The following is a 12,670-nucleotide window of genomic DNA, read 5'->3' on the forward strand; positions in this document are numbered from 1 at the left end:
ATATATATATATATATATAATTTAAATATATGAAGCAATATTAATTTTTGTAACAAAATCAAATATTTTGTTACAAATCTATCAAAAAAACAAGAGTACAAGTCTGTTCTGTGTTATCATTAGCTGGCTCTTCTGCATGCCTGTCAAGGTCCTAAAATGATGCTTTCTCTCCATTTTATAAGCAGGACTACTTCTCCATATGTTTATTAACTTAGCAAACTTCACATGAGTTTTTATGACAGTAAAAATAAATAGCTCTCAGTTTTAAATTGGTTTAGAGAAGAATTTTGATTACCAACTTTTTCCAAACTTAATTTTGGACTTGTAAAAGGAAAAAAATATATATTATTGCTCCCATCTTTGAAGATACGAGAGTTTTAACAATGGGAACAATTTACCTATTTGACTTATAGCTGTGGGTTCTATCATCTATGCTGAGAGAAGCAAATCTGTACAGTTGAAGGGCATGTGTGCCATGCCCATTATGCATGGGCAAACTGGACACACTCCAAGATATACATCAGGTTTCATGCAGTATCCCCTTGCATTGTATTACAAAACCATGACTCGGGTTGCTAGAATAATATAGTTATTCCATTATTATTTTGAGTCTCAAGTTTATTCTTGAATCTCAAATTTGATTCTTGATAAAATGTATTCTTGATTCTAATAGGGAGTTAGAAACTGGTTTAAATAAGAGGAAAACTATTTATTGGCAAATCAGAAAAATTTCTGCCAATTATTAGAGATCAATGAAAATCACAGCAAAATTATGATATCAAAGGTCATTCTACTAAGGGTCATGTGCTGGAAAAGGTGTTTGGTGTATCTCTCTCCTCTTTGCATTAACTCTTCCAAACCCTAAGGGCTGATTTAGCTCCTCAAGCCTTTTTTTTCTTTCCATGATCTATCACTTTGCTGAATTCATCCCTAATGCTTTTAGAAAGAAGAATCTATCCACCTATTCAAGGGGTTATTGTGGCAGCCTGCAATGGCTCTGAGAAGTAGTCACCTCAAGTTTGTGTTTCCGTGAAAATGAAGGTTAAGGGTCACCCTGCTGGGAGGCTCCTGTGTGGATTAAAAAACCAAATAAATAAAACCACCACAATCCTCAACTCACCATTCTGTGGTCACTTCAGACTTAAGCATCCTGCCAGAAGCCAGGCTGTACAAGTCCCTAGCACAAATTAGTTTTCCTTTACAGGGAGAATGCCCTCTTTCCCCCCTGCCCTGTGACAAGCTGCTTCTTCTCTGACACTCTGCTTTGTGATGTGGATTTTAGAGCACCCAGTCTCCAATGTGTAATTTGCTGACCAACATAGTAAAAATAATTTTTTAAAATATTAAAGAACATTTATTGTAAGATTTCAGCTCTGGCCTCAAAGAATTAAGTTCTCAACTATCCCTATAGGTACAGGTAGGACTTGAGTAGCCTTTTCCCCCTTCCTCCCAGCCTAAATTTGATTGAGTTTGAGGAAACCAGGTCAGCCCAAAATAGGCTTTCAAATCAAACCTCATCAGGCTGCGCAGCTCAATACTTGTGAAACTTTACAACGTTTTAGTTGAACAGTTAAAAATAAGGCAGCAGAGTCTTCTCATTTCTATGTCAGAATGCTACACATACATACAACAAAATGTTGATCTGAGAGCTGTTCCTTGGGAAGGAAAGGCTAACAATACCATGGGAACAGAGATAACAGGATAGGAAACAGAGAAGAAAGAGTGGGGATTCATTCAGGGCTAGCCTAAAGCTATGTAGAAATACTAAGCAGTAACTGGACAGCACCACAAGGCTGGTGGCCCCAACTGTCTACTCTATCAACCTCACATCTCAAGAATCAAAGTCATCAATAGGTTAGATTATAAAGGCTGGTGGTGGTTTAGTCAGTAAGTCATGTCTCACTCTTGTGACCCCATGGACTGCAGCCTGCCAGGCTCCTCTGTCCATGGGATTCTCCAGGCAAGAATAATGGAGTGGGTTGCCATTCCTTTCTCCAGGGGATCTTCCTGACCCAGGGATTGAACCCAGGTCTCCTGCATTGCGGGCAGCTTCTTTACTGACTGAGCTATAAAGGCTGGTGACATCTCTCAAATGCCTTACTTAAAAGGCACAAGTTGCTTTGAACGTTTTCTACTTCCCTTTTATTAGCATAATAGCAGAGATTAGTTTATTAGTGAGTTAATCTGATAGCTCAGTGCCCAAGGGAATAACATACAGGACAGGTTAATTTCAGAGTATGACAGGCTATGACAGTGATGAACAGCGGGAAACAGAAGGCAGAATGAAGTGGTGCAGTCTGAGGCTTCTGAGTGCTGCAAAGGGCAAAGTTCTATCTAGAGTGCAAACCTAAACTCTTCTAAGTTTTGATGTAATAAAAGATTTTGCACTATAATTTGCTTACAGTTTGAGAAACATAAACATGCGTATATATACAGATACCCTTACCCTATTACCAAGCCAAGAAAAGGCATCTATAACTCGTCTTTCTGTGGCAGTCAGATGTGTATGCAACTTTCGGTCATTCTTTCCGGGATGTTAACTGTGTGCCCTGATTCTGGGGCAATAGGCAGTCTGATATTTAAAATAAGGAAAACCCTATCTCAGCTGAAGCACTGACCCCCAGCTCTGCTACTTCCTCTTCTAGCACCATCCTCAGATTACTGACTCTCTTCACGTAGCAGAAAGGATCCCCCTGGGTGGCCTACTTCTGACGAAGGTCAACTACTTTTTGGCATCAACAGAATATTCTCATTTGTGACTAACTCCCTAATAAGGTCAACAAATTCAGGGTGAAGAAGTGAGTGTTGAAAGCCCAAGAAAACGGACCAGAAGAGATGTTCTGTAGCTTCTGAAAGTTCTCCTTATGCAGAGTCAGGCTTTGCACTACTTACTGTGATTTCAGAGGCACTGAGTTGGCCTTCCCTGGTCTACTGAAACGCTCCAGAGAGAAGCTGGAGAGAAAGTGGAGAACAGGGCAGGAAACAATGTACAGAAAGTAGAGGCTCAGGGCCTCACAGGAAAACCCTGCCTGGAGAAGAGTCCTGCTAACCAGACTCCCCCCACAATGGGAAGCAATTATAGCCAGTTTCTTTGAAAGGCCAGCCTGGGCTTTGCCAGTGACATCAAATTCTTAGTGAATTTCCATCTCATTGACCCAGGGGGCCTCAAGCTCTGAGATCAACAACGTAGTAACAAAGCTGGTGCCAGACGGTGCTGCACAGAAGGCTGAATTCCAACTGAGATGAAACATGGAAGGAAGCTTTTTTGATAACTCCCGGTCCTGTTTACTCTCTGCCATTAAGGGATATATGATGATCCCTTGGAAGTCTTGAGTGTTATTCAACCACCAGGGAATAGACTACACAGCATTTGAAGTTAGGAGTGTTTGCGCTTCCTGTCCCAGTGCATCAGCCTCTTGCCAAAATGATCCTAGTTAATAAACAATGTTGAGAAGGTAAGCCTGGAAAGCCATGATGTGGCTGCATAAATACCATCTTTGCTCCTTTGGGAGCCGGAGGGTTTTTATCTGTTGTAAGGATACTCTTAATTCAGGGTTAGTCTGGTTGCCTTGGACCTCAGTTTTCAATTCCCTGAGATGTTCCAGGATAAGAGAGCAGATCAGCCAGCAAAGTTCCTCTGGAAAGTGATTTCAGTGTTTATTAGGCAATTCTAGATTGGTCTCTTTTTCTTAAATATGTCACTGCCAACTCTGTATTAACACCAGCAGCAGTACTAGTGGGATTTACAATAAAATCCTCTTGGGAATCATATACAATTCATAGAGAACTCAGACCCAGTTGTTTTTTTTTTTTAATCTTGTGCCCCCAAATACTAATAGCAGAAGACTGTTGCAACCTATCCAATTAGCTACAGGGATTTAGTTAAAGCAAACCTGAAAGGTCTATTACTGCACGTGAAACAGGAGGGAAAGGGGGCAGGGCACAATCTTTGAAAGAAGACATAGCCTGAGGACACGACAAACTAATTAGAACCAAATGGGTCCAAGACGGCAGACAAGTCAACTTCCACCAGACCTTAATCCTCAGTACTGCCCACTGCAACACATCAGCAAGCTAAATGGTATAACCACAAGCACCATGACAGTTCCAAGGCTGACCATCAGAGACCAAAAAGAGCGTGGTGGCCTAGTTCCTGGAAATCTCCACCCCTTCCTCCAAACAGTTGGAATGATTCTCCCACTCATTAGCCTAAGGAATTACCCAGCCCATAAAAACTAAACACACCACATTTCGAGGCCACTCTCACCTTCTGAGGCGGCCCACACTGTCTGTGAAGTGTGTTGTTTTCTAAATAAATCCACTTCTTAACTATCACTTTGTCTCTCAGTGAATTTGTTCTGTGATGAGACATCAAGAACCTGAGCTTCATTAAGTCCTGAAATCAAGTGTGTGATCTCAGTTGGAAGACTGGGTTTTGGCCATGTTCAAGTCCCGGCACGTGGGTTCAAGTCCCAGCACGTGGGTTCAAGTCCCAGTCTGAGGTGTGCAGCTTCACAAAGAGAGGGGGTTAGACAAAGAACATTCCCCAACCACTTTCTTTGTACTCTGTACAAGTCTAAGCATTACACTACATGACCTCACTTAATTCTCAACAGTTCTAGGAATTATTATTCCTTTTATGTAGGTAAGAAAACTGTCTCGGAAACATTATATAATTTTCCAAAGGTCACACAGTTCCTGGAAAAGGTAGGACTTGTTAAGCAGGTCATCTGACTCAAAAGTTCATGTTCTTTCCACTACAGAATGTTTCTTTAAAAAGTTTAACTCTTAGGGAAGATAGCACAAAATCTGCCTGGCTTAATATCATCATCAGAATCTGGAACTAATTTTCTAATGAGTCGGCAGGAAGTAGGCTGAGAAGTGTGCCCACAAGCACAGGTGTCTCTAACAAGGGCGAAGAACATGCCCCAGGAGTAACAATAAAACCCCAGAACAAAGACTGCCAGCCTCTCTGATGAGTCACAGAAGAAGTCACATGTGGCCTATCTTCTTTCTGAGCCAGAATAAGCTCTGCATTTGGCAGCTATGTTGTTCGTGTCTTCTTCGTTTCTAGGAAATCAAGACTACACCTGCTTTTGATAACATCAACTTATTAAAGGAATAATTCTTTTCTTTGAAAGAATTATGTGTGTGTGGAGGAGTAGAAAGCACACCTCATTAGGATGCTAGAGATCTAGGTCCTACCCAAGAGGATGGGAAATAGTCGCAGGTGGAGTGTGGTTTGTAGAACTGAGAAAGATTCTTAAGTCACAGTCGAGTGCATTGGGAAAGAGTGCTGGGGTAAGTCAGTGACATCTGCCGTGGGTGTGGGGGTTAGGGGAGGAGCAGTACGTATGCTACACTCGTCATTCCTCTTCTAACCCCTGTTCCTTTCTCCTCCGTTACCTTTCCTCCGTTACCTTTATGCTTTTCTGCAAGTGATTCAGCATTTTAAGGCCTTTATAGTAAACCAGGGATAACAACACTTACTTTATCTAAAGGTAGAGTGGCTAGATGTGCTGATCTCTTCAAGTCTTTTTCAGATACAAGGTTTAAGATTCCATTTTCAAGTGTAAATCTTAGGACCAGCTTGGGCTCTAATGAGGTCAGTCGCTGGTGACTTTAACAATGGCCTGGCTTTTAAACGGGCAATCACGATTTTAAAAGAATTCTGCTCTGAGTCAAAGAGGTGAACAGTGTATGAAATCTTTCTGAAAAGCACTGAGGAAGTTTGTTGAAAGGTTAAATTATAGCCTGTGATCCCTATAGGGGATTTCTCTGAAAGGGGTATCAGAGAAAATTATTTAGAAAAATACAGGAATGTAGGGAGCATTCTAAACATCTATGCAGATTTTGAGTCTTAAGGAAGTAAAATTGTGACAAAACAAGTCAATGTCATCATAGCCTTATGTTAAGAAGAAACAGAGGTGATGTTTCCTTTATGTGAAATGTTCTATGAAGACCACTCCTCACTGCTTCCAATACCCACGTTCCATGCAGTAAATACAAAACAGGCTCACAATTGCTTATTACCGATCTATGGCTTACCTGGGATCACAGAGAAATTTGGTTTTCTCGCCTTCTTCTCTCCAGATAAGCCACTCTCGAAAAGAAGGGTGTACAAACATGCGAGTCATGTCTCTGCGCTTGATTAGGAACATTGAGAGGTTCTCCATTCTCTGCTGGAAGTCCTCCCATTCCAGTGTGCCGTCAATGCTGCCGGCGTTGATGGCTTGGAAGATGTGCTCATCAGTCAGTGGGTGCAGAGACGCCACTGCCACGTTCAGGAGAGGCATCACCCGGTCAAAGGAAGACTGGGTTGGGAACTTCATATTGCACTGGAGTAAATAAACCTCAGAGAGCGAAACAGGAACTACTTTGTAGCTAGAGCTCTTTAACACTAGGTAGCCTTTCTCTATGAGGTCAAATGTGAGTTTCAGGTACAGATAGGACCCTTGGCTGAGGGTCTTGAGATGAGAACTGAGTTTGCCAAATGTAGTATTGTCCATTTTGCCATTAAGAGAAATGTTATTCTGGATCTCTGAGCTGCTATGTATCCGGTGCAGGATGTAGGCCTGCAGGTCCTGGTCTATGGCTTCATTCTCTTCTAGTCGATCCAAAAAAATCCTATGGAAAGGCAGCAGCTTGGTAATTTCCTAAAACAGATGGAGAGAGACAGACAGAGAGACAGAAAGACCTTCAGTTTCCCCTAACTCTTGTGATAAACTGCAAGGTCCACAGATTTATTCTTAACTTCTGAGTGGCCAAAGAAAAGGGGGAGATATGACGACATATTAGTGTCTAAGGATTAAAACATTATTAGTTGCCTAAAAGGGACACAACTTTCCCTAAAATTGAGACTTAAAATAACTTTTATGAGTCTTCATAAAGGGTATTTTAGGAGCGACTGAATGGTCAATATTCTAAATAACACTCCTAAAACAGAAAATATAATGCCAAAAGACTCAAAGAATGTCATATGGAATTTGACTTTCTATCCCTCATTATTTTTTTAAATTATTTTAAAATTTATTTTTAATTGGAGGATAACTGCTTTACAATGTTTTGTTGGTTTCTGCCATACAACAATGTGAATCAGCCATAAGTATAAAATGACTTTATTTTAATCGGGGTCTTTGGGAGATGCCTCAGTCCAAAGGAAAAAATCTTTTAACAGTGGGAAGCCTGGCACCCTGGCGATCTGCGTGGAAATTATACTGGGGGAAGGTGACAGGGCTTCGGGGTGACTCTCTTGCTCTGGAATCCATCTTTTCTTATCTGCTTATAGACTCTGCTCCTGTAAGAATCCATTCCCTCTCCTGCAGCAATTTCTTCTTCTCTCCTGGATCACACAGACATGTGACTCCATATTCCTCCCTCTAACTACTGTATCTTTGATCCCATGTTTTGCAAAATGTAACAAAAAATTTGTTTTCTCTGCTTACTGTATTTCATTCCTCCCTTCCCATTCTCTCCTCCATTTGCTGCAATCAGGCTTCAATCTCATCACTTCACTGGAATGGTCCTTGTTAAGATGAGCAGTCATCTGCATCTTCCCAAATAATAGAGGTTCATTTCTCATCCTCCTCAACCTCTCAGCAGTCTCTGACACAGGTGATCACGTCTTGCTTCTCAAGTCCCTTACCTGCAGCTTGCTTCCATAACACATTCCCCTCATTTTCCTCTCAGCACACTGGCCACTCCTACTCAGCCTCTTCTGCTGGGTCCTGTCTCATTTCTCGGCCTACCCAGGGCTCCCGTCTCCATTCTTCCTCTTATCTGGCTACCTTCACTCCATAGAATAGCTGGATCCCATGGTTCTAAATATAGTCTATACATGAATGATGCCTGATTTTATATCCCCAGCTTGGTCATTTCTCCTGGGCTCTCTTCTTATATCTCCACTGAGTCAACATTACCACTTGGATGTTTCATAGACAAACTTACTGTGACCAAATCAGAACTACAAAAACTCCCCCCCACCACAAACCTTCCCGTGTTGATAAACAGTATCACCACTGACCTGACCATCAAATAGTAGGAACTATCTAGATCTTTTCCTCAAACCAGCCTCTACTCAATTGCTCTCAAAAATCCCACAATTCATCCTTGAACCTCCTCTCTTGCTTACATCCACATCCAGCCCATCATCATCTTCTTCAAAATATACTCCAAATATGACTTCACAGGATCTCCACTGAGAAGGAACTGTCTAGATCTTTTCCTCAAACCAGCATCTACCCAATTACTCACCAAAGCCCCACAATTCATCCTTGAACCTCTTCTCTTGCTCACGTCCACATCCAACCCATCACCGTCTTCTCAAAATATAGTCCAAATATGACCACTTCAAAGGATCTCTGCTGTTCCCACTCTAGTCTAAGCCATCACCTTTCATCTATACTTCTTCCGTTCTTGATCCCCTACATTTTATTATCTACATAGCCAGGAGCCAAAGAAATCTTTTAAAAAGGTAAATCAGATTTCATCACATTACAAGGCTCCTTGGAGAGGCCTTTCCTATCTGTTCTATGTAAAATAACTGTCATCCCCATTTATCTCTTCACTGTTATATCTGTCTTCATAGCACTGACACTGCCTAAATTTTAACATATGCTAATCTGTCTTATTATGTGTGTTCCTCACTAGAAAATAAGCTTTGTGAGGGCAGGGATATTGTCCATCTTGCTCACTGTCCTATTCTCAGCTCTTAGAAATAAGCTTTTATACTTGATATACTTAACAAATGTTTGTGGAAATAATGAATGATCAATTATGAGGGTTCATTTAGAAAGATCTGTGAATTGTTTCATTGTCAGAGGTAAATAAAAATAATTTTAAAAAGTTACTGGTTAATTTAGATACTTAAAATAATTGTAATATATAGTGGAACTATATGCAACCTTGATCTGTATTTTCCAAGTCTCCTGTAAATGCATTATCATACTTTCATAATTTAAAAACTAAAAAAAAGAAAAAAAAAAGGTTATGAGTTGCTGGCCTTGATTTATGAAGACACTGACTTTTCAACTTTGTGAATATAATGCTTTCCCTGTTCTTTGGCACAGCTGAAAAGTTAGTCATCTAGTCTACCAAGTCATACTTAAAACATCTTTTGAGATTGCACATGGCATAATGTAAAAATATAAGCAAAGATATTATCTCCTAAGTGTATATTTAGTAAAACTAGTCAGACTGTGTTCCTGGAAGTTTATTTTATTCACCCTTCATCTTTTAACAATCAAGCTACTGACCAATAATGGTAGAGTACATAACTTCTAGTTACAAAGATGCATTTATGTTGATTCATTTTAATTTAACTCAAATTACTTTGAAATCTTAATAACGAACATCTGCAAGTTGATGGTCAGGATTAGAAGTACAGTTTCTGATCAAGGAAGGCAGATTGACCTTAACTGGTCAATCTATAGGAAAAATACTAAGTGCCTGAGAGATGGGAAAAGGAGGGCACTGAGGCTATTTTCTGTATGTTAACTACTGATATAAGGGTGTTGCACCAAAATAGTGGGATGGATGTATAACATGTGAGATTTTATTTATTTTTAATTTTTATTATATTTAAAAAATTTATTTATTTGGCTGTGCCAGGCCTTAGTTCCATCACTCGGGATCTCCGCCCTTTGTTGAAGCACATGGGCTCTTTAGTTATGGCAGGCGAACTCTTAATTGCAGCATATGGGAACTAGTTCCCAGACTAGGGGATTGAACCTGCGCCCCTATGAATTGGGAACGTGGAGTCTTAGCCACTGGACCACCAGGGAAGTCCCAATGCGAGATTTTAATGTTCATCAAAAGCTATGGTTTGGGGGAAAAAAGTTGAGAAACCCTGTTTCAAACCAAGTGTGAATATGTAAAGAATGGAAAATATCAACTCAGGTATACCGTGAATAGTAGAGAAGGTAGAGTCATTTCATTTACCCTCTAGCCCATGTGTCTACAGATTCAGTTCCAACACTCCTAGTCATTCTTCCAGGCCATAAAGTGAATGATCAGTGAGTAAACAGAGAAGGTAATTAAAAAAAATTATCTCCCAGGGGTAGTAAATTTAATATAAAGCCTGAATAGTGCCAATATTTCTTATAAAAAGGTATATACAGAAGAAAGTCCATCTTCATGCTATGAAAAGTTGAGAAACAGAAGGAGGAACTAGAAAATCTGACTCTACACTGTACACTGAACTGGATTTTTCTTGGCATTAAATGATAGAAAATATAAAACAAAAGTCAAACAGTAAACGTGTTAGAGGATCTATTTGTTTGCTATCCTCAGGACAAAGCCTAGAAAAATGGAATTTCTTTCATGCTATTTTGAGGGACACTTTATTAAAACTTACCCAGAGCAATGGGGATGGGAATTTGAACTAAGACAGTCAAATATTGAAAATGGTCTCTCTAGACTATACCACTTACTCTCAAAGTATTCTTTTCGGGAATTACTCTTGCTAATGCTCTAAAACATGGCAGAGATTTAGAAAAGCTCACTACTAAGGGTACAAGGACCTAAACTTTTCAGTTTAAGCACTCTTCAAGGGAAATAATTTATGGGTCCAAAGGGAAACAAACACATACCTGTAAACTGGTCCTAACTGTTACAATTAGCTTGAGCCAGGAAGGAAATTTTCCAATCATTTTACTCAGAAATGATACAATTGTATCCCCATAATCCGGTTTGTGAAATTCTGCTTCATTTAATCCATCAATTAAGATGATGAAATCTTCATCTGGAATTTTTCTCTCTGACATAGAAAGAAACAAATTACTAAATAATTAGCAAGTAAGTAAGCTCTTTTTGGGTCTTTGATCACATATCTATTCGGAAGGAAAAATTTAAAAAGGTCTCTCATGTGTTTAGTGAATGCTCAGCACACATAATTTATTATAAAGACATGGAATAATTCATTTAGTGAGCTCATTTTGTTTTTCACCAGGTACGAACATGTTTGTCACATAAATAATCTATAAAGCATATGTATCATCATCAGCATTTCTCCCATGTTATCAGCTGTGAGACAGTCTGAGCATTGCATGTATGAGAATCTGCACATATAAATTCATTTTTCTCACACACTTGAAAAAGCTGGAAAAGAATGTTTTTTCCACCTCTTCTGACAGTCTTAAAGAGAACAATATCACATGTTCCTCTATGCTATGCTAAGTCGCTTCAGTCGTGTCCGACTCTGTGTGACCCCATAGACGGCAGCCCACTAGGCTCCGCCGTCCCTGGGATTCTCCAGGCAAGAATACTGGAGTGGGTTGCCATTTCCTTTTCCAATGCATGAAAGAGAAAAGAGAAAGTGAAGTCGCTCAGTCATGTCCAACTCTTAGCGACCCCATGGACTGCAGCCTACCAGGCTCCTCCGTCCATGGGATTTTCCAGGCAAGAGTACTGGAGTGGGGTGCCATTCCTCTGGGAATTGCCAAAAATAAACAGATAAATAAAAAGTTTAAACTGAAGTCTAAAGCAGTATATAGGACTATATGTGAATATGCAGTGGGATAGAAAAGATGAAGGGACAGAGAAAAGGAATCCCAGCCAATAGACAGACCTACACCAGGCAGGCTGGATTCTGAGATCTTAGAGAACAAGCAGCTTCAATGAGACCAGACCCTCACGTGATTTTCCCAGGAGAGGAGTCAGGTAGGAAAGACAAATATCTGCCACTTTTGTTTCCTTTTCCCTCCTGGACTCTATATTATCCTAATTGACAAAATCAGTTTATCTTTAGGGCTGGACTGTAGAAGAAGGCTTGGTAAGATTTCAAGCTTCTACTCCCATGAAATGCTTACTGATTCTCAAACAATATTCAACAATTAGAGATTAAAAAATCTTCAGGCTGAATGAACACTGTAGTATAAATGAATTGCAAAGAACAAGTAAAAGTTCCTAGTTGGCAGGACCTTTACAGGTTCTGAGGCAGAAGGCTTCCTGAGAAATCTGTATGCAGGTCAAGAATCAACAGTTAGAATTGGACATGGAACAACAGACTGGTTCCAAATTGGGAAAGGAGTACATCAAGGCTATATATTGTCACCCTGTTTATTTAACTTATATGTAGAGTACATCACACAAAATGCTGGGCTGGATGAAGCACAAACTGGAATCAAGATTGCTGGGAGAAATATCAATAACCTCAGATATGCAGATGACACTACCCTTATGGCAGAAAGTGAAGAACTAAAGAGCCTCTTGATGAAAGTCAAAGAGGAGAGTGAAAAAGCTGGCTTAAAACTCAACATTCAGAAAACTAAGATCATGGCATCCGGTCCCATCACTTCAGGGCAAATAATTGGGGAAACAATGGAAACAGTGAGAAACTTCGGTGAGAGACTTTATTTTGGGGGGCTCCAAAATCACTGCAGATGGTGATTGCAGCCATGAAATTAAAAAACACTTGCTCCTTGGAAGAACAGCTATGACTAACCTAGACAGCATATGAAAAAACAGAGACATTACTTTGCCAACAAAGGTCCATCTAGTCAAAGCTATGGCTTTTCCAGTAGTCATGTATGGATGTGAGAGTTGAACTATAAAGACAGCTCGGCACTGAAGAATTGATGCTTTTGAACTGTGGTGTTGGAGAAGACTCCTTGGACTGCCAGATGATTCAACCAGTCCATCCTAAAGGAAATTAGTTCTGAATATTCATTGG

At 40.1% G+C, this 12,670-nt stretch overlaps 1 protein-coding gene across 1 annotated transcript in view; it reads right to left on the bottom strand.

The window, feature by feature from the left end:
* TANC2 (tetratricopeptide repeat, ankyrin repeat and coiled-coil containing 2) overlaps positions 1 to 12,670 on the bottom strand; it is a 368,982-nt gene that overhangs the window by 52,043 nt on the left and 304,269 nt on the right. Inside the window, exons 12-13 of the mRNA XM_010856460.1 lie at positions 10,590 to 10,756; positions 6,049 to 6,656 (exon numbers count right to left, since the gene is read on the bottom strand). Of these exons, the coding sequence (XP_010854762.1) occupies positions 6,049 to 6,656; positions 10,590 to 10,756 (775 nt within the window). The remainder of the gene's footprint in view (positions 1 to 6,048; positions 6,657 to 10,589; positions 10,757 to 12,670) is intronic.

This window comes from Bison bison, unplaced genomic scaffold (genome assembly GCF_000754665.1).
Source record: "Bison bison bison isolate TAMUID 2011002044 unplaced genomic scaffold, Bison_UMD1.0 scf7180017864371, whole genome shotgun sequence".
Taxonomy (NCBI): Eukaryota; Metazoa; Chordata; class Mammalia; order Artiodactyla; family Bovidae; genus Bison; species Bison bison.